Here is a 19381-nt window from a genome sequence, read left to right as displayed (position 1 = left end):
AGCCTTTGAAGACTCATGAAGTGCTTTAAGTTTGTTTGGGATATTTTGTAACACTTAAAAGTATTAAGTTATATAAAATATTTGACATCACCAAAATCGTCTACCAGGTAGCTACTGTATGGTGCTAATACAGTACTTTTCTTGGGTGGGAATAGTCTACACTCTGTACATTCTGATGCTGTCGTTTATTTTAATGTAAAACTTTGGTGATGCCCACTCTTGCCTCACAGTGCAGACTTTGCCTACCCCTGGGGTAGGAGCATCACATTGCTTCTCATGATTGTCATCCCACGCTTCCAGTTGGCTTTGGTGTTGGGTGACTCTCAGGGCGGTGAACCAATGGTCTCTGAGGGGCTCCTCTGGCAGGCCCATGGGTTATGAGGCTCAGCTGAGTAGCTGGCCTTTTTGCTCCAGTCTTTGAGTGAGCTCTCTTAATGGCTTTTCTATCACTCATGAGCTTGAGTCTCATCACTTGTTGTTTTTTTGTTTTAAATGGTCACATCACACTCCTATGGCGACTCTACTGGGTGACCCAGAAAATGTGGTCATTGGTTCCGTCCTGTGATGTTCAGTGCATGATCAGACGTGAGCTCTTTTGGACAGATTGGATGCTGTGGTGTCACTTACTGTTGTCATTATCCTGACTTTGCACATATTCTTGATATTCCAGTGGACTAAAGAGGATGGACATAGAACTTCCACCTCTGCTGTCCCTAACCTGTTTGTTCCATTGAACACTAACCCAAAAGAGGTCCAGGAGATGAGGAACAAGGTGCGTATTGCTGTCTGCACTTGGCGGGGTGTGGGTATACAGTTGGGAGGGGTGCTCTATGCTATGGGTAGTGTTAGCTTTTCATATTCGTGCTTCTGATCATCGTTTGGGGTCCCCACTTCTCAGATATCAGTTCCAAAGTGTGGAAAGTGCAGGGCCTGATCTTAATAGGAACAGACAGCAGCCCTTGCCTTTTGGGGATCATTGAGACATCCATGAGCTGTATTTGTTGTGTTAGACCCTGGGATCCATTGGCATTCACAAACTCACTGAGAAGAGTGCCTAGCAAAGATTCCCACCAACTAAGTACAGTGCCCTGTAAGAGCCATGCGCAGTCAAGAACTTACTAAGTACAGTGCCCTGTAAGCCATGCACAGTCAAAAGTAGTCTGGCCCATTATGCCAGTAGTTCATCACCCTCTGTGTAGTTAGGCCAATACCCTAAAGTAGGTGTGTCCTAGCCATCCTGTCATCATGGGCCTAGACGGAAGTGCAGCTTGGCTGGGGTCTTAAGTGTGTAAAGGACTGGAAGTTACAGCTTCGTTCTCTGTACTGCTCATGGGCCTTTTTTCTTCCTGTCCTCAGATTCGAGAGCAGAACTTACAGGACATTAAGACGGCAGGACCTCAGTCGCAGGTTTTGTGTGGTGTGATGATGGACAGAAGCCTTGTCCAGGTAAGAGAACATAGTGTCTCTGACAATAGTGGGTGGTGACTAAGACCAGAATGATGTTGTGAGGTGAGTATTCCTGACCAGTGAGTGTCTTTGTTTAAAGTCATGGTAATGCAGACCCTTTACTTGAGGTACAGACCAAGTATAAGCATGCTGAGGGTGTACCCACCCTTCTGGCCCTGCTCCTTAGAGTGCATGCCTACTCAAGGCGCATAGCCACTGCTTTGAAACGGGTTGGCTCCTGGTACCCGCTGAGTACTGTGGACATGCCAGGAGGCGGGTGGGCTACGGACTTGGTCCTGGTGTACACTCATGTGTGCAACAGCGTGCTGCTTGGGGTGCAGAGTGGGTGGCGTGCTGGTAAATGGGTCCATCCACATTTACACGGGCTAGCGTGGCACACTGACACTGATTGTGTAAGTGGTTATCTCTGAAATCAGGATGCCATCGATGCTTTGAGTCTCACTGCAGGAGTAGATGACTGTTGCTGCTTTTTTTTTTTTTTTTTTTTTTTTAAATTGGCCAGCTATGGTCCTGGTTTCATGTCCAATGTCTGCACGTCCCACTGTCATCAACTGTACCGTTGACAACTGCCCCGCTGCATGCTCTTAGCTGGCTTTATCCTGTCTTCTTGGTTGATATTTTAAGGCTGGGCCTGGTGTGCTCTGATGACTCAGTTTACTGTTGCAGGATGCACCCCTCTCTGACTGTACGGAAACTATCGAAGGGCTCGAGCGTACAGAGCAGACCTTTAGTCCCGCTAAATCTGTCTCTTTTAGAAAGGTACTCACTGCCCTGTCCTTACCTACCTATTGGTCCGCAGTGCTCTTCTCCCTCCCCTCCCCCAACTAGCTCCCCTCTACCGCACTGTCTCAGTAGTTAATGAGCAGCTTGACAAAGACCTTTACGTCTTCTGAGATTGTAGAGAAGGTGTGCTCTGCCCGTTGTCTTTTTTAAAAACAATTTTCAGCCTTCTAAGTTTTTACTTGAAATGGCTCACTGGAGCTACCTGGTGTGGTTCTGAAGTTTTGAATGTGAACTTGGTTAGTGCTTGCCTTAGTGCTTTCAGAGTTTACCTACTATAGGTTGCCAGTTGCAAATGGGCATGTCCGGACCCTGTTGGCAGTGGCAGCGTTTATTGTGACCCTCCCTCACTTGTTCAACTTTGATTGTAGCAGTTGGAAACCAGTTAATGATTGCCTTTCAGAAGGACGAGAAATAAAACACGGCTTCTGTGTTAACCCTTATAAATTAAATGCATTTATTTTTAGCATTAAATAAAACCTGGCCGATGTATGAGCATGGGGTTCAAGGCCACCCTGGTTTATAGAGGGAGATCAGACTCAACAAACAAAGGAGTAAGGCACAGCGGCACAGCCAGCAATTCAGGGCTCACAGTGAGGCCCTTTCTCAAAAATAAATAAATAAATAAAATAAAAATAAATAAATAAAACATAAAAGTGGCTGATGCATGGATCAGAGCTTGAAGTTGGGTCTTTCCAGGCTTGCTTCACTCTACACACTTGCTGTGTATTGTTTAAAGCTGTTCTGATTGCCAGATAGAGTTAAATGTATATTGAGTTCCTCAGTTTCTGCCTGGATTCACTCCTGGTAACATTGTTTTACATATTTAGGTATTAAATGAGTCTGTCTTCCCATTTTTATATTCATTTCTCCTTACCTTTTGAAGAATTTGTCAGAGATCAGGGGAAGGATGATCTTTACCCTCCAGCTTGTCTTTCCCGTTGCTTCTTTTGGCCATACATCATGTGATCCTCTAACTTAACAATAGTCTTTATCTGCTGTATGTGGAGCTGTGTGTATGGTCTGCACACCCCATATGCTCGTCTACGGTCTGATCCTGCCTTGTGGGCTGCAGCTGATTCACAGTCACAGTCGCTGCACTGTTTTTGGGGTCCTGTGCATTTTGTAGATTTTGACTTCTTGGCAATTTGGAAAGCATCAGGGTAGCCAGCTCCTTTAGAGGATACATTTTGGGCTGGTTCTTCATCGATGACGACGTGGGCAGGTCACCTGGGTACTTGTCTGTACAGGTTCATGTATGTACCCAGTAGGACACTTTGCAGGCCAACCCTTGCATCCGTAGTTGTGTTTGGGAGCACCTTAAGATGTGGATATGGGGTTGGGGATTTAGCTCAGTGGTAGAGCGCTTGCCTAGAGAGCGCAAGGCCCTGGGTTCGGTCCCCAGCTCCGAAAAAAAAAAAGAAGGAAAAAAAAAAAAGATGTGGATATAACAGGGCTTCTTAGGACAGATAGGCAGACTTCACTCAACCACACAGCTAGCTTGTATGAAAGTTATTACTCCAGCGTCTCACACATTTACGTTTCCTCGCTAGTTACCTCTCTCGTTGCTGCAACAAAATACCTGACAAAAGCAGCTTCAGAAAGGAAGGGTTTGCTTGGCTCAGTGTAGAACAGCCCTTGTCCTAAACACTCCCTCCCAGTGAGGCAGACACACGGACACTTGCATCTCTTGAGGAAACAGACTTTTGAGACTTGGGAATTTGTGGGTTTTGGGGGAAGAAATTGCTTAGCCTTGCACTTTTCCACGATGATGGCTGCTCACACAGTGCTGGGATTGCTTTCCCTGGGTGGAGGAGATTCTGGGGCCTTTTCCACTCGAGCTTTGTACAGTCCAACGGGGCTGTAAAAATCTGGGCCACCTTCTGGGTTTTGCTGCAAGTTCATTAAGTGGTAGAGACAAGGGTATTAAGGGTATGCTGACATCTCGGGAAGGAATCTGCAGTTCGGTCTGTACTGTGAGCTTTTCTGTGTCTTCAGGGACTTCACTCCGGCTTGCTCTTCATGCTGTGTGGCAGAAATGCCAACGAGTAAGCTTATCTCTTGGACCTCTGACCTTATGAGTACCTAGTATGTTCATGGCCCCTGTTCCTCTCTCTCTAGCTCATGGACAGTTTAATTAAGAGTTTTTTTTTTTTTAAAGATTTATTCATTTTATTATATATAAGTACACTGTAGCAGTCTTCAGATACACCAGAAGAGGGCATTGGATCTCTTTACAGATGGTTGTGAGCCACCATGTGGTTGCTGGGAATTGAACTCAGGACCTCTGGAAGAGCAGTCGGGTGCTCTTAACCGCTGAGCCATCTCTCCAGCCCCAAGAGTTTTTTTTTTTTTTTTTAATTAATTGAAAATCTTGGCAGCTGCAAGGAGGGGAGAGAGAGAAAGTCATGCTTTTTAAGTTAAGATGGACAGAAATAGCCGTTAGAAAAAGAGAAAGCGTGTCTAGGAGTAGAAGTGGACAAGTGAAGAGCCTAAAAAGCTCACCTCAAGTCTTTACCCATGAACACCTGCTCTTCTGAGAGGTCCGGTCACTAACCCAGGTGCGCACAGTTTTTGTTTGGTCGGAGGCTTTAATCAGGTACAGAAGTAGCTACTGGGTCTGTATATTGCTTGGCGTTCCTGTTGGGCAGCCAGGAGTATGGTGATACCAACCTTTCATGGTCTTGTCTTCTTAGTTCTGGCTGCTGTACTCACTGAGTTCTCACTTAGTCAGAGGCTGCCTGACATGTGTTTACATTTGGTCTTTCAACACCTTCCTGGTGGAAGGTCTGCTGTGTGCTTCTTGAGGGCCAGCTGATCTAGCACGGGGACTTTGCTTTACCTGTAGGACGTCAGAGTGTAGTGACAGTGGATGCCTGCTGTCATTTGATTGCATGAGCTTGGACATGCTTCTCCTGTTACTGCTCTCATTTTGTTTGAGCAGTGGCAGCCAGCACACTGCTGTGTTTACAGAACGCGGTTGCATGGAGGGTCTTGCTAGTCGGATCTTTTTGTGGATATTAAGGCTGAGTGTGGCCTTTGGACAGGAAGGGATTTGTTTCAACCAGCATTAGCAAGTGACAATTCAGATTCTTTTCTGTCTTGCAGTGGCCAAGCTACTTATGAATGAAAAGCCAGTCAGTCATTTTCAGGCCAGACCTGAGGGAGGGTCCCTTCTTCATGAGTCTCCAGGCTCGTCAGCAAAGCTGCCTGTTCAGTGTGCTTGCCCTTCTTTCCTGGGGTTCCGGGGTCTTTGCCACCATTTACACATGGAGTACTCTAAATACTTTGTCTCCTGTTTAACCCAGACAGACACCAGCTTCTCTAGCCCGTGCCTAAAGAATAGTTGCTGGTGTGGGTTGACAGTCTCTAGGAGCCAGTACCGCTCACACTGCCTCTGGTATTCACCCCTTGCCCCAGTGTGTGAGCTGAGGCTCCAGGCCTACCATCTGAATGATTTGGGTTCCTTGTTTCCTAAGCTGTCATCTAATCACATGCGTGTTGTGTTTTCTGGGTTGTGACTTAAGTACTTGGGGGCCTCTTTCCTCCCCTGCTGTGGGGTAGGGCAGGCTGCCCTCTGGCTCCCACTGTGGCCATAGCTCCTTTTCGGTTTGTCATGTTTGGCAGGAGAGCTACATTAGTGCTTTGCTTGCTTTTTGTGTCATATATTCTCAGTTTCCAGACTTGTCAGGCAAACTTGCTGTTTGGGGATCTTTTGTTACTTCTGTAGTCTGTGGGATAAGTGCAGGAACAGGTTGTAAACCAGTCAGTCAGAAGGGCAGAAAACTTGTTGAGCCTCAGTAACCTAAGCTAATCTCAGGCCGGGCACAGTGGTGCAATCCTTCAATCCCAGGAGGCAGAGGCAGGTGGATCTCTGAGTTCGAGGTTAGCCTGGTCTACAGCGTCAGTTCCAGGACAGCCAGATCTACATAGTGAGAGCTAGTCTCCCAAAAAAACACAACCAAAGAACGTAAACAAACCCCCATAGGCTCTGCCCTGGTTGTTGTAGAGTAACATTTTCTGAGGTCACACGGGAATGGATGGCTTAGTGTGGTACCCAGGTCGTCCTTTGCCTTTGCTGTCTGCAGTGGGCAGATGAGGCTACTTCTCCAGGGCATGTGTGCTCCCCACTGCACCTCAGTTGGTGCCTTTGCTTTTGAAATCTGCCTTGGCCATGGGCCCTGGCAGTGTAGTCCTGGAATGTCTGTGCACTCCTGAAAAAGACCTCTCCACCTTCTGCTGCTGTCTGCTCAGGAAGAGGGAGGCCCCACTGGGCCAAGTGGTACAGTCTTCTGTCTATGTGCTCCCGAGAAGTCCCTATCTCCCCCTGCTTGATGTGTTCCTGGGCGGGGGGAGGTTCCACCAGGCCAGACTCCTGTATACCAAGTCTCTCTGCTTTACAGGGGGAGCTCGTGACGGCCTCCAAAGCCATCATTGAGAAGGAATACCAGCCTCATGTAATTGTGAGCACCACAGGTCCCAACCCCTTCAACACGCTCACAGACCGTGAACTAGAGGAATACCGCCGAGAGGTGGAGCGGAAGCAGAAGGGCTCTGAAGGTGAGTGCTCCTGAGGTCTGGATGTAGGGCAGCCCCAGAAAGCAGGAGAAGCTTCTCTGTGTGAGGAAAGTCTTGTGCACGAAGCACAAGTCTTGTTTGGTAAAGACCTGGGCAGTATATCTTCACAGTCCTACTCTCACCTTTGTGCTGCGCAAAAGGAATTACAAGGTTAAACACAAAGGGAACGGTGCATGTCAAGATGGACTTGTGTGAGGCACCCTCGGCCATGGTGGGTCCCAGATGCATGTATTCCGTCACGAAACAGGGTTCTGCTAGGGTTTGGCCTCTGCTCTTCCAGGAGCTGCAGTGAAGAGTGAGTTAGAGGATTCAGCATCAAAGCTGTTCCTCCTCCTGGGTTGTGTGCAGTGCTGGTCGTTTCTGTCCACTTGACGTTACCAATTTGGATTAGTTATTGAGAAAGCTCTTCAGTATTATGTTTAAGAAATACCTACTTTTTATTCGTGCAGTATTTCTGCCAGCATTTCCCTGAGAAGAGGCCTCCTGCTTCATTGGTTGATGGTGCAGATACCATTCAGATGTGTGTGCAGACATCTGAACTCATCCTTACCTCCCTGGGTAACGGGCTGGTTCCCAGTTGCTCGAGAAGAGCCTGCGGCTGGGAGGAGTGACTACTGTGGGAGCGGGGTATACATGGCAAAGTCTGGGAGCGGGTCGGGATCTGTGAGTTTTCAGGTCTCAGAATTGAGGCTTTTGGTTGGACCATGGTCCGCGTGCAGATGAACGTACTCATTACAACAGCTCTCATAGTCTTTCTCCATAACCTGTCCTGTGCCCATAGGCTGTGAGTTATAAGGTTGTGAGTGCTCCTATCCAGGGGTGGTCCTGGGGTATGAGTTAGTATGATGACTGCTCCTGTGTGTTCCAGACCACGTCAGGAATAGCACTGCCTGCTGCTGTGGCCCCTTTTCCAACTCTTTTGACAATCTTTTTTGTCAAAATGATTTTATCGAAAGTTACAGAACAGTTTGACAACAAATGGAAGCAGATAGTAGGGCTAAGTGTCAGAACTCGACAGAACAAGTTCCTCCAGCCCTCGAAAACCAGATCCTGACCTTTGAGAACTGGAGAAGCAGGCCTCTAGGCCGTGGGACCCTCTCCCCGAGTTGTCTGCTCACCATCCGCTGGGGACCATTTACTGGTACTCGGAGGAGCCTGGGGCAGAGACGCAGTACCCATGAGCATTCACGCCAGTGTCCTTAGAGCCATGCTGAGCTGTGTCTAGTCCTGTGAACTGCATACCAAGGGTGCTCCTCAGCTGCCCTCCCTGCACAGCCTTGTGGACAGTTCTTGGTCCACAGCGTGGACCACCCTCTGGGCTGTAGGGCACCAATGATGACTGTCTCACTTGATCCAGCGGGTAACCTTATTTGGCCTTGTTTTAGATTAAGCATTGCATTGTATAGTTGCTGAAGAAATGAGTTATGTGAAAAGTGGTTCCTCAGATACTCAGTGTCTGCTGGCAGCAGTGGGAGCTTGTGGAGGAGGGTAGGTCCTGGGCTGTGGTGAGGAGCTCTTCCCATTGTTCTCTCAGGAGGGCATCAGTAGCCTTTGTCCTAGAAGGCCAGGCCAGCTGCTCACCCGTCAGAGCTGAATTTGTGTCAGAGACTTGGATGAGCTTAGGACTGTAGTGTTCACAGTAAGCACACACAATAGATTATTGGTGGGAAATGTTTTATATAAGAAACTAAAACCCTGGGGTTGGGGATTTAGCTCAGTGGTAGAGCGCTTGCCTAGGACGCGCAAGGCCCTGGGTTCGGTCCCCAGCTCCGAAAAAAAAGAACCAAAAAAAAAAAAAAAAAAAAAAAAAGAAACTAAAACCCTAAGTAATTCTGGTGTGACTTCCTGGTTGACAGCATGTGGGTATTTTGTAGCCAGGGGGTCTTCTCACTCACAGACCTGGTCATCTTAGGGAACATTCTACTGAGGGAAGATTTTTATGTGAAAGGTGGAGATTTGAGAAGAATTGATAAAATTGATATATATATATACACACACACACACACACACACATATATATGTGTATATAAATATATATATATATTTATAATTTATTTTTTTCCCTTAAATGAGAAGTAAACTTGGGGTTTTCTGAATCTGGGGCCCCAGTTTCCTATATCTTTTCCTTTGGTCTTCATCGGTCTAGTTCACTTTAGGAAATTAAAGCAACGCTGGAGTTGACGAGTCTGAATTATGTGGGTGTCTGGGGTGATCCAGTGCTCTGGCTTGCTGCGCAAACCTGATGCGTTTGGATCCCCAGAGTCTATGTGAAAGCCAGACACAGTAGCACATGCGTCAGACAGCCTCTCCCAGAGCTAGGGTTAGCTAGCTTGGAGTGCACAGCCCCACACAACAAAGATGAGACCATCTCAGAGACTGTGGAAGGTGAGGACTGACCTCCACAGGTGCTCTGTATACTTGTGTGCGTACACATAACAGATTATTTGTGGGAAGCATTTTATGTAAGAAATTAAAGTCCTAGTAATGCTTGTGTGACTTCCTGGTTGACTGGTACAGCTGTTGTTTGTATCCAGAAGGTTTCACACTCATACAGGACATGGCCAACAGTCAGGCACATGACATCTCTGACTGGAAGATTCTCTTTGAATAATTAAATTATTTTGTGTGTGTGTGTGTGTGTGTGTGTGTGTGTGTGTGTGTGTGTATGCGTGCGTGTGTGTATGAATGTAGACATACAGGTGCCAGCCATGTGGGTGTGTGGAGGTCAAATGCCAACTTGTGGGATGTATGTGTTCCCAGGTTTAATTCAGGTTGTCAGGCTGTGTGTCAGCTGCTTTTACTTGCTAAGCTGTCCTTTTGCCCTGAAGATTGTCTTTGTAATAAGAGCAGAAATTAGCCAGTTGTGGTGGCTCACACCTATTGTCCTAGCACTTAAAAGGCTGAAGTAGGGTAGCTGCTAGTTGGAGGCCACTGCTGGTAGTTTTTGAAATTCAGTCAGTACCTCAGTTGTGTGAATAAGAGCAGACCCCAGGCCGGGGGCCCATCTTGCTCCCTGAGGTGCATTCTGGGCATCTCTGCAGCCTGAAAGGGGCTGGCAGGCCAGCAGGCCGGCTGCTCTGCTGCCGAGGAAGGGGGAGAGCGCCCATGTGCAGTTTCCACACCTCATGCTCCCTTTACTTACATCTTTAGAGAACCTGGACGAGACAAGAGAGCAGAAAGAGAAGAGTCCTCCAGACCAGTCAGCTGTTCCCAACACTCCGCCCAGCACTCCCGTCAAGCTTGAAGGAGGTGAGTCCTGTGTTGAGGCATTGTGGCTGCCCTGCTGGGAAGGGCTGCATGGCCTGTGTGCACTGGCAATGGAATGTGGACGTCATCCATGGACATGGATGACGTGTAGCATTCCCACAAACTCAGTGCTGCACAAAGGTCTGGAACCAGCCGTTTTTCCGGTCCCTGCTCTGTCTAGGGCAACCTGAGCAAGATAGTGTGAGCTGTTGAGAGTGGGGGAGGGCACACTTCAGGGATGTTGCCCACCGTCTTGTCATGTCCGTTTTGCCCTTTGTCTGCACACTCCCAGCATTGACCAGAGTCCATTGACACCTCAGTGCCTTCAGGTGTGTGGGGGCTGCAGGACTCTAGGCCTGCTGTACTAATCAGTCCTCTGAGAGTGCCGTATGCCCCTCTGCCTCTCAGGCCACCGCATGTATGTGTTGTGTGGTCCAACACGTGACATGTTTGTCCCTTAGTCTCCCATGTTTGTCTATGTCTCCTGGCTCCCCTCACCCCAGTCTGTGGTCTATAAGAGTGGCTTGGCCTTTCTTCTTATGTAACCCAATGGCTGTGACTGAATGCATAGATTCTCTACTTGTGCTTTCTTTCTTGTGGCCGCCTTACAGCAGGAGACGGATGTGCTAAAGAGTACCTGTTACCCTAGTAAGTACCCGCGCCTGCCTCTGCTCTAACCAGGTGCTTGCGCTATGCCTCGCTTTCCTGCTTCTCTGTTGCTTATGTTTTCTGTATATCCAAATAAAAACAGAAGGCTTCATTAATATGACCAGTCTGTCAGTGACCACTTGGTCATTAGAAAGCTGAAGGGTGGGGTCGGCTTCCCAGGATGCTCCAGTGCTGCTCAGCATACTCTGGGCCTCAGAAAACTTTAACTTCTGAGCCTATTTCTTGATTGCTTAGTGGGGTGCTTTTGCCATAAAGGGTCAGGAGTAGATCAGACTGGGTTCTGACAGGGTGGATTCTGCTAACTGATATTTATGGAAGTTTGTTTGAACCTGTGCTTAAGTTGGGATGGACAGCTTGGCTGGAGTGATAGTTGGTTTGCAGTGAGCTTGGCAGAGAGAGCCCTGGTGCTAGGGTGTATGGAGCCTATGGGCTTGCCGTCCTCTCTCTCCCAGTTATCCTGGGTCGGAGGATAGCCATCAGGGCGCTCTCCTGGGGCATCTCCAGCCTCCCGAGCTTAAGCACTCAGGTTTGAGGCTTGGAGCCTTCAGTGCCCAGGCTGCTCCTAACCCATGCTTAGCTCAGCTGCTCTTGGTCCTGATCTTTGGCTTGATTTTTAAGTACTAAATGGTTTGGTGTTGCCTAACATGCCAATTACTTATAATTTTACAGACTAAATATCTCTAATAGTGGTGTCCCCTGGTCATGTAGATCCGTGCTGTGCCCTAGGTGGAACCTTCCTTCACTCTGTTGCGTTTGCTCTTTCTGTTTAGCTGTTCGAATTGTGAGGGCAGCCTGTCCCACAGTTTATCTCATAGCTAACCATAGTTTGATATTATTGCATAAGGGCTCTCATAGTTGACTCCTAGTTTTGTACTGGCTGTCATGGGGGAGACCCAGTGTTGTAGAACCAAATTTAGACTTAATTCCTGGACAGTAATACACCAGCAAACCTGTCTTCATTGTCCAGTAGAGTAACGTGTCCTGATGTGGCCTTTTTGCAGAAGTGGCAGGCTATAGCTCTGGCTCCTATCTGCCTGCTCTTCATGAGAAGGTACTAGAACCCCTCTGAGATTGAGTCTACATTTCATAATGTGCTATATCCAGTCGTAGAGTAGTGTCAAGGTTTTGATCTAGGAAATGCCTAGAAACTACCAGGGGTTGGAAGCTCTGGCCCATGCTCTTATTTCCAGCTGCTCTGTCCAAATTTTAACTCATCTCTTTCATGGTCGCCCATCAGGCCTTCCCCAGGAGCCGACATCCAGGGATGGCAGCGATGCCACCACCTCCAAGCCGACTCCCCCTGACCTCTCCCCTGATGAGCCTTCAGAAGCACTTGCCTTCCCAACAGTGGCAGAGGAAGCCCATGCTTCCCCAGACACCACTCAGCCCCTTGCTGAGGCTGACCCTGAGCCAGCCTCAGCCTCAGCTCCAGGAGCTGAAGAGGTAGCCTCCCCTGCCACTGAGGAGGGGTCTCCCATGGACCCTGGCAGCGATGGGTCTCCAGGCAAGTCCCCATCCAAGAAGAAGAAGAAGTTCCGCACCCCGTCCTTCCTGAAGAAGAGCAAGAAGAAGAGTGACTCCTGAAGGCCCACCCTGCATACTGTCGTGTCTGAAGGCCTGGCTCTGCCAGGACTCCCTCCTCTGTCTTGTGTTCTGTCCTCTCGTGTAATGGAATGCAAAAAGCCAAGACCTCCATGTAACTAGAGCCCCCTCCCATGTATGGTCAGCCCCTGCACCAGTGCTAACCCAGTGTGTGCTCAGCCCCTCTACCCTGGGCCTTGGGTTCTGTGGGGAGTTGGGCTTAGCCTGCACCTGTGAGTTGTGCCCCCCTGCAGGAGGGGGACACTGAATCCTGGTCCTGGCTGGAAGGCATAGGAGGCTTCTGCCAGCTCTGGTTACAGCGTCACCCTCCTGAGCCTTGCCTCTCACTCTCCTTTCTGTCGTGAGTATTGAATTGTCTGCTCAGTTTCCCTCCACCCTGTGGAGTCTCAGGTGGCTGATTTGGACTCGGCTTTGCTGGCATCCTCTGCTCCGTGATGTCAGTTATCCCCATACACAGGTATCCACATACCCCAGCCATGGTCTGAGAAAACACTCTCATGTCCATCCGCGGCCCACACTGTGGCTGCCTTAAAGACATGGGTTAAGTCTGCTGCCCTAGCAGTGAGCAACCCTTTGTATACCCAGCACAACGCTATGCATGGTCTAACTGATGACCCCATGACCAAAACCACATTCAGGCGCTCATAGTTGACCTTACCGGGGTCTTGCATTCCCATCTTAGGGAACAGATACCAGGAGGGGGAAGAGTCCTTTCTAAAACTTTGTTTCAGCAGGTTTGCGATTTAGCCTCCATTTTTACTGTGAACTTGAACAGGCCACTTTTTGCGTTAGTTTTTGTTGTAGAGCCTATGACAGACTGCAGCAGAACACTCTTGACTTGTGTGGGGAGGTTTTGTAGGAACAGGGACCATAACTCAGTCTGAACGATGCCCTGGTTTTGATAGGGATGGTAACTCATGGTTGAAGCTGGCTTTGGAGGTGCCATCTAATGTCTTGCATCATTCATGGAGCCCATGACCTTCTTGGTCATCCCTTATGAATTTTTACCTAACTTTTATCCCTGGAAAAGGGCTTGAAACTGCTTTAGTGAGTGGGGAAGCCGAGTGTCAGGTGGAATCCTAAGGGGCCTTGTTCCAGGAGCTGCCACTGCCAGCCTGACTAGGAGAGGGAGCCTGCTGGGGCCCTCCACGCCCCTGCTGGGTTGGGCCTCATAGAGCGGGTGCTCGGATGTGGACAGAACCCTGTGATCTCCCAATGGGGCACCAAGCAGGACCCCACAGCCTGCTGTACTGCTAGTCCCACTAGTCACCACGGTGGCCTGAGCTCTCACCTGGTCCTGAGTCCCCTCATCTGGACTCCTCCTCGTCTTCCTTCTGGCCCTTCCTTTATCCCACATATGCAATGACTTCTCACTTTTGTAGTCTAATCTTTGTATTACACACGGAATATCGCTGCATATATGGACAGACTTGGAGGACAGGTCCTGTGTGTCCTTTCCTCGTCGTAACAGGTCTTACTCACAAATAAAAGTCTTTAAGCAGTTTCTTTGTCTAAGGTTGGGAAGCAACTTTGTATTTTTATGCCTTTGTCCCCTCAGTTTATTTAGCTGTGTGTCTGTCCGTGTGTATCTAGACATGTATGTCTGTTCTGTGTTGTGTGCATGGATGTCAGGAAAACCTAAGCCGAGTGTTCTCTACCGGATGGGTTCTGGGGACCAACTTCAGGTCATTAGGCTTGGTGGCAGGTACCCTCCTTGTCTGCTAAACCTTCCTGACCTTAAAATAGGGCTTCCTAAGTGTTTGTCCTGTGTTAGGAACTCAGAGCCTTGTCTTCTTTAAGTTTTGTTTGTTTGAGACAGGGTTTCTCTGTGTAGCCTGGCTGTCCTGGAACTCACAGAAATCCTCCTGCCTCTGCCTCCTGGGTGATGGGGTCAAATACGTATGCCACCACGGCCTGACTTTTTAAGTTTTATTTTTCATTTGTTTACTTATTTATATTCTGTTTTTCCTGCATACATGTCTGTGTGATGGTGCCTTTGGAGTTACAGGCATTGTGAGCTGCCATGTAGGTTCTGGGAATTCGACCCAAGTTCTCTGGAAGAGCAGCTTGTGCTCCTAACTGTTCAGCCATCTTTCCAACCCACGCTTAATTCTTGCCCAGATATCACCAATAGCTATGAACTAACTACTGGGGCCCCTGTACCTTATACCTACAGCTGCCTTTTTGGGTACAGAATGGCCTATCCTGAAATTAGGGTCAGGCAGCATTCTGTCATTGATGGGGGAGGAGCTTGGTAGGCCTCCCATTAGAAGTTAAAGTTGGGGCTAGAGGTTAAGAGCACTGACTGCTCTTCCAGAGGTCCTGAGTTCAATTCCCAGCCACCACATGGTGGATCACAGCCATCTGTAATGGGACCTGAAGCCCTTTTCTGGTGTGTCTGAAGAGAGTGACAGTACAGTGTCCTCACATAAGAAAAAAAGTTAAGGTTGCTGAGGGAGGGGTGTCATTCACTACAGTGATGTGGTCCATGCTCCAGTGATAGCCCCACACCGCACCCATACTAATTAAATCCCAGTGAATAGCCCCACACTGCACCCATACTAATTAAATCCCAGTGAACAGCACCACACCGTACCCATACTAATTAAATCCCAGTGAATAGCCCCACACCTTACCCATACTAATTAAATCCCAGTGGGCCACCAACAAAAGAGGGGAGGGTTGTTAGAAAGTAGCTCTTCAATGGGGTAGTTATTATCACTAACATTCAGTACACAATTTGTCAAAGAATAGTGAGACAAAAGAGCAGCACTTGGTACAAAACAGCTGCTTTATTTGGTCATTCAGAAGAATGAGAGATTAAAAAAATCAGAAGCCTAAAAGGCTTTGGAGTAAGAAAAGGACGTGGCTGGGGCTGGGGATTTAGCTCAGTGGTAGAGCGCTTACCTAGGAAGCGCAAGGCCCTGGGTTCGGTCCCCAGCTCCGAAAAAAAGAACCAAAAAAAAAAAAAAAAAAAAAGGACGTGGCTGCCCAGACTTCCTGCTGGGTTGCCATCCTGAGAGGAGGAATGTGGCAGGCCTCCCTGGGCCCTGAGGAAGGAGTGTGCTAGGAGTGGAGTGGTCCTGGCCCAGGCTCCCGCTTCGCAGCAGGACGGCTCAGCTACTCCTCCTTGAGAGTCTGTGCTGGATGCTGCAGCTTCTGCAGGAGTAAGAAGGGCAGCAGGAAGAGCGCGGAGCACATGGTGAAACAGACCTGGGCCCCAGTCAGCCAGTACACTGTGGAGAGAGAGGTGCTCAGCCAGGCTCTCCATAACCCTTTTCCTGACCCGCTCCCCTCAGCTGCCAGGAAGTCCTCAGTGCCAGCCGGTAGCACTTACCTGAGGCGGCCATTATGGGCCCCACCGCCCTACCTAGGGCACCTAGACTCCGCAGTATGCCCATGATTGTGCCTTTTTGTCCTGGAGAACCTGATGGGGGAGGACTTGTCAGGTGCCTGTTTGCTTTCTCCTACCTTGAGTAGCCTTTCGGGGAGGGCTCTTACCATAGCTGGAGACCATGGTGGACAGACCAGGCACTACAACAGCGGCAGCTGGTGGGAGAGTATTGGGAGGCACCTGTTAGCCCAGGAGAGGCATGAGGCTGGCTACACCAGCCCTGGCAGAGCCCACTCACCGAAGGAGTAGAGCATCAGTCCCAAGCCCAACATAGGCAGTGAGTGCCCCCAGCCGATTAAGAGGAAGGCTGGTACCAGCAGCAACATTGCCTAGGGAAAACAGAAGATCTCAGGACTGGGTTTACAGCCTGCCAGGAGTTGAGCGCACCACCTGTCCTCACTGTAGAGAAAGTACGTCCCTTACCCGCTTCACGGCTGCAGCTTCCTTGCCAGGGCGGATCCGCCGGGCGTAGGTGCCCTGTATGGTGGCCATGGTGAGGCCGATGAAGAAAAACATCTTGCCCTGCTGCAGGCTAGGAGGTGGAGGGTGAGCACCTAGCCCCCTAGGTCACCAAACTGCCCGGGGGATGGGGAAGGGCAGCCAGAATGCTGGGAGGGTTCCTGGACCTGGGGTCTGAGGACCTTGAAGAGGAGCCCCTTTAAAATGGAGACCTACCTGCTGAACTGGAAGCGCTGGTGTGTAAGGAAGCTGAGCGTGTACTCCAGGCCCGAGAACAGGAAGAGGTAGAGGAAGTAGACGAGACCCAAACGGCGTAAGTTTCTGAGCCCTGCAAGTCAACAGAGACCACGGGTTGATCTTTGTCCACACTGGGTAGTCGAGACCTGACTTGAGCGCTCATAAGCGGTAGCCTCCTTACCGTCTTCAGTAGGTGGATCCTGACTGTGAGCTACAGCTGCAAAACGAAGCAGGGCCAGGGGGCTGAGCAGGTTGGCAGCAGTGTGGAAGCCCAAGGTGACAGAAGATGCCTGTGGGAGGAAGGGAAGGCTGGCCAGGAGGCTGGGAGCACATAGCCTGGCAGTTCAAGGACCAGGACCTGTGAGGCAGTAAGGGCCAAGATCCAGGGAACCCAGGAGGTGCTGCGATGGGCTTGAGGGCAGCCAGTCTCCCCTGACAATGGTACAAACAGGAAAGGAAACCCCTCTACCCACAGGAGCCCTCACCCCTCCCTGGACCAGAGCCTACCCGCTTTTCCTGGGGCAGTGTCTCCGGCAAGAAGCAGAAGATGAACAACATGTCGGAGACGGCAAAGAGTAGGCTGATCCAGGGAACCATTTCCACAGACAGGAATGCTCCGAGCATGGGACCCAGAGTAAAGGCCAGGGAGAAGGCTACCCCAATGACTGCCTAGGAAAAAGATGAGTTCAGCTAGGCATGGACTCCGAAGCCCAGACATCAGTCTCTGTTTCCCTGGGTCTGTCCACTCACCATGCCTTGGCTGCGGGTCGGAGGTGAGCCCAGGTCAGCAACAATGGCTGTGGAGAGGTTAACGTTCCCCTTGCTGATGCCTCCTATTACTCTGGAGGCCAAGAAGGCCGTAAAGCTCCGAGAGGTAGCCCACACAGCATAGGAGATGGCCAAACCTGTCTGCCAATGGGTGGAGGCCAAGTGGCAGGATCAGTCACTTGAGGCCAGGAAGCACCCAGAGTAAGGCAGGCAAACACATAACAACCCTCAGATCCGGGCCACTTGTGTCCCCGTGCCTTCCTTAAGTGTAACACCAGGGGTCAGAAAGTCCCTCTAGAAGGGATGAGAGCTCACTGTGGGCAGGGGAACCCCACAGCTGCATGCTCCCCTCTCTGCCTGTTGACAGCTGCGTCCAGAGGCTTACCAGGGACATCATCATCACTGGGCGCCTCCCCAGGTAATCAGAGGCAGCTCCTGTGAGTGGTGCAGAGAAGAACTGCAGGAGGGAGAAGGCTGAGCCGATGAGACCTGTGAGACAGAGGATCAGTCCTAGAGTGTAGACCACACTTAGCCCTATACTCACAGGTCTTCGACTGAAGCTCAGGTGGCCTCAATTATAAAAAAAAAGCCAACCAACCAAGACAAACAAAACAGGCCTGCCAGTTAAAGGAGGCGGGAACCCGGGGAGGAGAGGATGATTGACCAAGAATCTAGGCCGAACTAGCTCTCTAAGAAAAGGCTGTGGGCCCCAGCACGGCACACAGCGACATACCTCCGAACAGGACGCTGTTGTACCTCTTCTCCGCTGGCATCCCGATGGCTGTGGCAAACCAGTCTACCCCACGCTGCCAGGAGCCATAGAGGGGGTCCTGGGTAACAGAAAAGCAACTCCAGCTGGATGAATCCGTGATAGGCTAGGCAAAGGGAGAGCTCCCGCCTTGGGGGAGGGGCTCACTTGTTCGCGGCCGTGCCTCTCAAGCAGTCCAGGCAGCAGAGGCAGCAACAGTGTGAACGCCAGGAGGTCGAGTAGCAGGCCGAGGAAGATCACGATGATCACGCGGCGCTCGGACGCGAGCCGAGGCCGTATAGGCGGACGAGGCGTACAGCCTGCATCCCCTGCCCATCCCATTGTGGAAACTCCGACCCTGCTGAGGAAAGGATGTGAAGACGCCCCCGTTTACCTTCCACTTAAAAACTCAAATTCCAGGTTTTTGCCAGACACAACGGAAGTACTTCCAATGCGGTCCTGGCACACCCTTCAAGGCGCGATTCCCTTACTGACCTAGGGTAGCAGTAAGCTCAGGGCCGCAGTGGTCAGGGCGCCCCCTGTTGCGAAGCGGGTAACGGGGAGAAGACGGAGGAGGAGTCGCAGGCGCCCAGAGCACCTGTTCGTGTGCCACTTTGGCCTCCTCAGGCGAAATCCAAGCCCTTGCTTCTTATCCACCCACCTGGGACCTGTGCACGTGTGCTGAGGCTCCTGGCGGGGACAAACGGGTGGATGGACAGGGAAGCTCCCTGGTTAGCGGCCACACCCCGGAGGCTTCGGAGCAGGCACCTCCTCTTCCGGGAGGCCCGGCTGTGGCGGGAACTGGGCTTTGAGCCCAGCAGCCAAGTGTAGAGGTGGCCTGCAGGCGTCCAGATGCATGAGAAACAAGCAGTGAAGTTCTGAAGAGCTAAGTGTATCTAAGAGACAGCCTGTCCGAGCAGTTCAGTTCCTAGGTACTTATGTATCTTTCTTTTGAGTCAGGATCTCACGTATCCACCGTTGACCTTGAACTCCTGATCCTCCTACTTTAGCTTTCTCTAAACCACGATGGAGTTGGACATGGTAATGCACACCTCCAGTACCAGCACTCGTTAGTGGAGACAGAACAGGATTCAAAGTCATCCTCAATCAACTATGAAGTTTGAGAACAGCCAGAGCAGAGCATGTGAGACCAAAACAAATAGACCAATCTTTTAGATAAAACACTAAAGTCCTGCCCCACCAATGCTGTTACCATCTTCAAGCCATACAGTCCACATTAGCTCTTTCCCAGAAGACACACCAGAATGCACTCTTGGGTGGTAAGCTCTAGCTGGATTGTGTTCCTCTTCTGATAACATAGGACAAAATCTGGAGGCTCATATGTTTTTTCTTGGCATGTCCCTTCTCATAGGTTGAACAGTGTTCAATTTATGCCCAGGATAAAGCTCTGCCCTGCTTCTTGATACAGTCAG

General features: G+C 50.1%; 2 protein-coding genes across 30 annotated transcripts in view; one reads left to right on the top strand and one right to left on the bottom strand.

Annotated features, from left to right (window-relative positions):
* Add1 (adducin 1) overlaps positions 1 to 13857 on the top strand; it is a 68400-nt gene extending 54543 nt beyond the window's left edge. For 4 of the 24 annotated variants that reach the window (XM_063272840.1, XM_006251161.3, XM_006251159.3 and 1 more), the window contains 6 exons: positions 671 to 772; positions 1357 to 1446; positions 2134 to 2226; positions 6651 to 6807; positions 9976 to 10074; positions 11978 to 13857. In XM_063272840.1, coding sequence (XP_063128910.1) covers positions 671 to 772; positions 1357 to 1446; positions 2134 to 2226; positions 6651 to 6807; positions 9976 to 10074; positions 11978 to 12324 — 888 coding nt within the window. In that variant the 3' untranslated portion in view covers positions 12325 to 13857. 24 annotated transcript variants of the gene reach the window in all.
* Positions 13858 to 15114: 1257 nt separating this feature from the next.
* Mfsd10 (major facilitator superfamily domain containing 10) lies at positions 15115 to 19138 on the bottom strand. 6 transcript variants are annotated; one of them, NM_001191680.2, is made up of 13 exons: positions 18444 to 18665; positions 18117 to 18309; positions 17934 to 18030; positions 17586 to 17689; positions 17183 to 17341; positions 16940 to 17101; positions 16614 to 16722; positions 16412 to 16523; positions 16160 to 16268; positions 15975 to 16065; positions 15844 to 15891; positions 15680 to 15769; positions 15115 to 15578 (listed from the first exon to the last, which is right to left on the bottom strand). In NM_001191680.2, the coding sequence occupies exons 2-13, from the start codon at positions 18288 to 18290 to the stop codon at positions 15463 to 15465; spliced, it is 1371 nt and encodes a 456-aa protein (NP_001178609.1). In that variant the 5' UTR covers positions 18291 to 18309; positions 18444 to 18665; the 3' UTR covers positions 15115 to 15462. The 6 variants fall into 6 exon arrangements, 5 of the variants coding, with proteins under 5 accessions (NP_001178609.1, NP_001399441.1, NP_001399442.1 ...); NM_001412512.1 differs by having other exon boundaries at positions 18117 to 18306; NM_001412513.1 differs by having other exon boundaries at positions 18610 to 18665.
* Positions 19139 to 19381: the final 243 nt, after the last annotated feature.

Source organism: Rattus norvegicus, chromosome 14 (assembly GCF_036323735.1).
Source record: "Rattus norvegicus strain BN/NHsdMcwi chromosome 14, GRCr8, whole genome shotgun sequence".
Taxonomy (NCBI): domain Eukaryota; kingdom Metazoa; phylum Chordata; class Mammalia; order Rodentia; family Muridae; genus Rattus; species Rattus norvegicus.
This window is presented reverse-complemented; position numbering and strand designations above follow the sequence as displayed.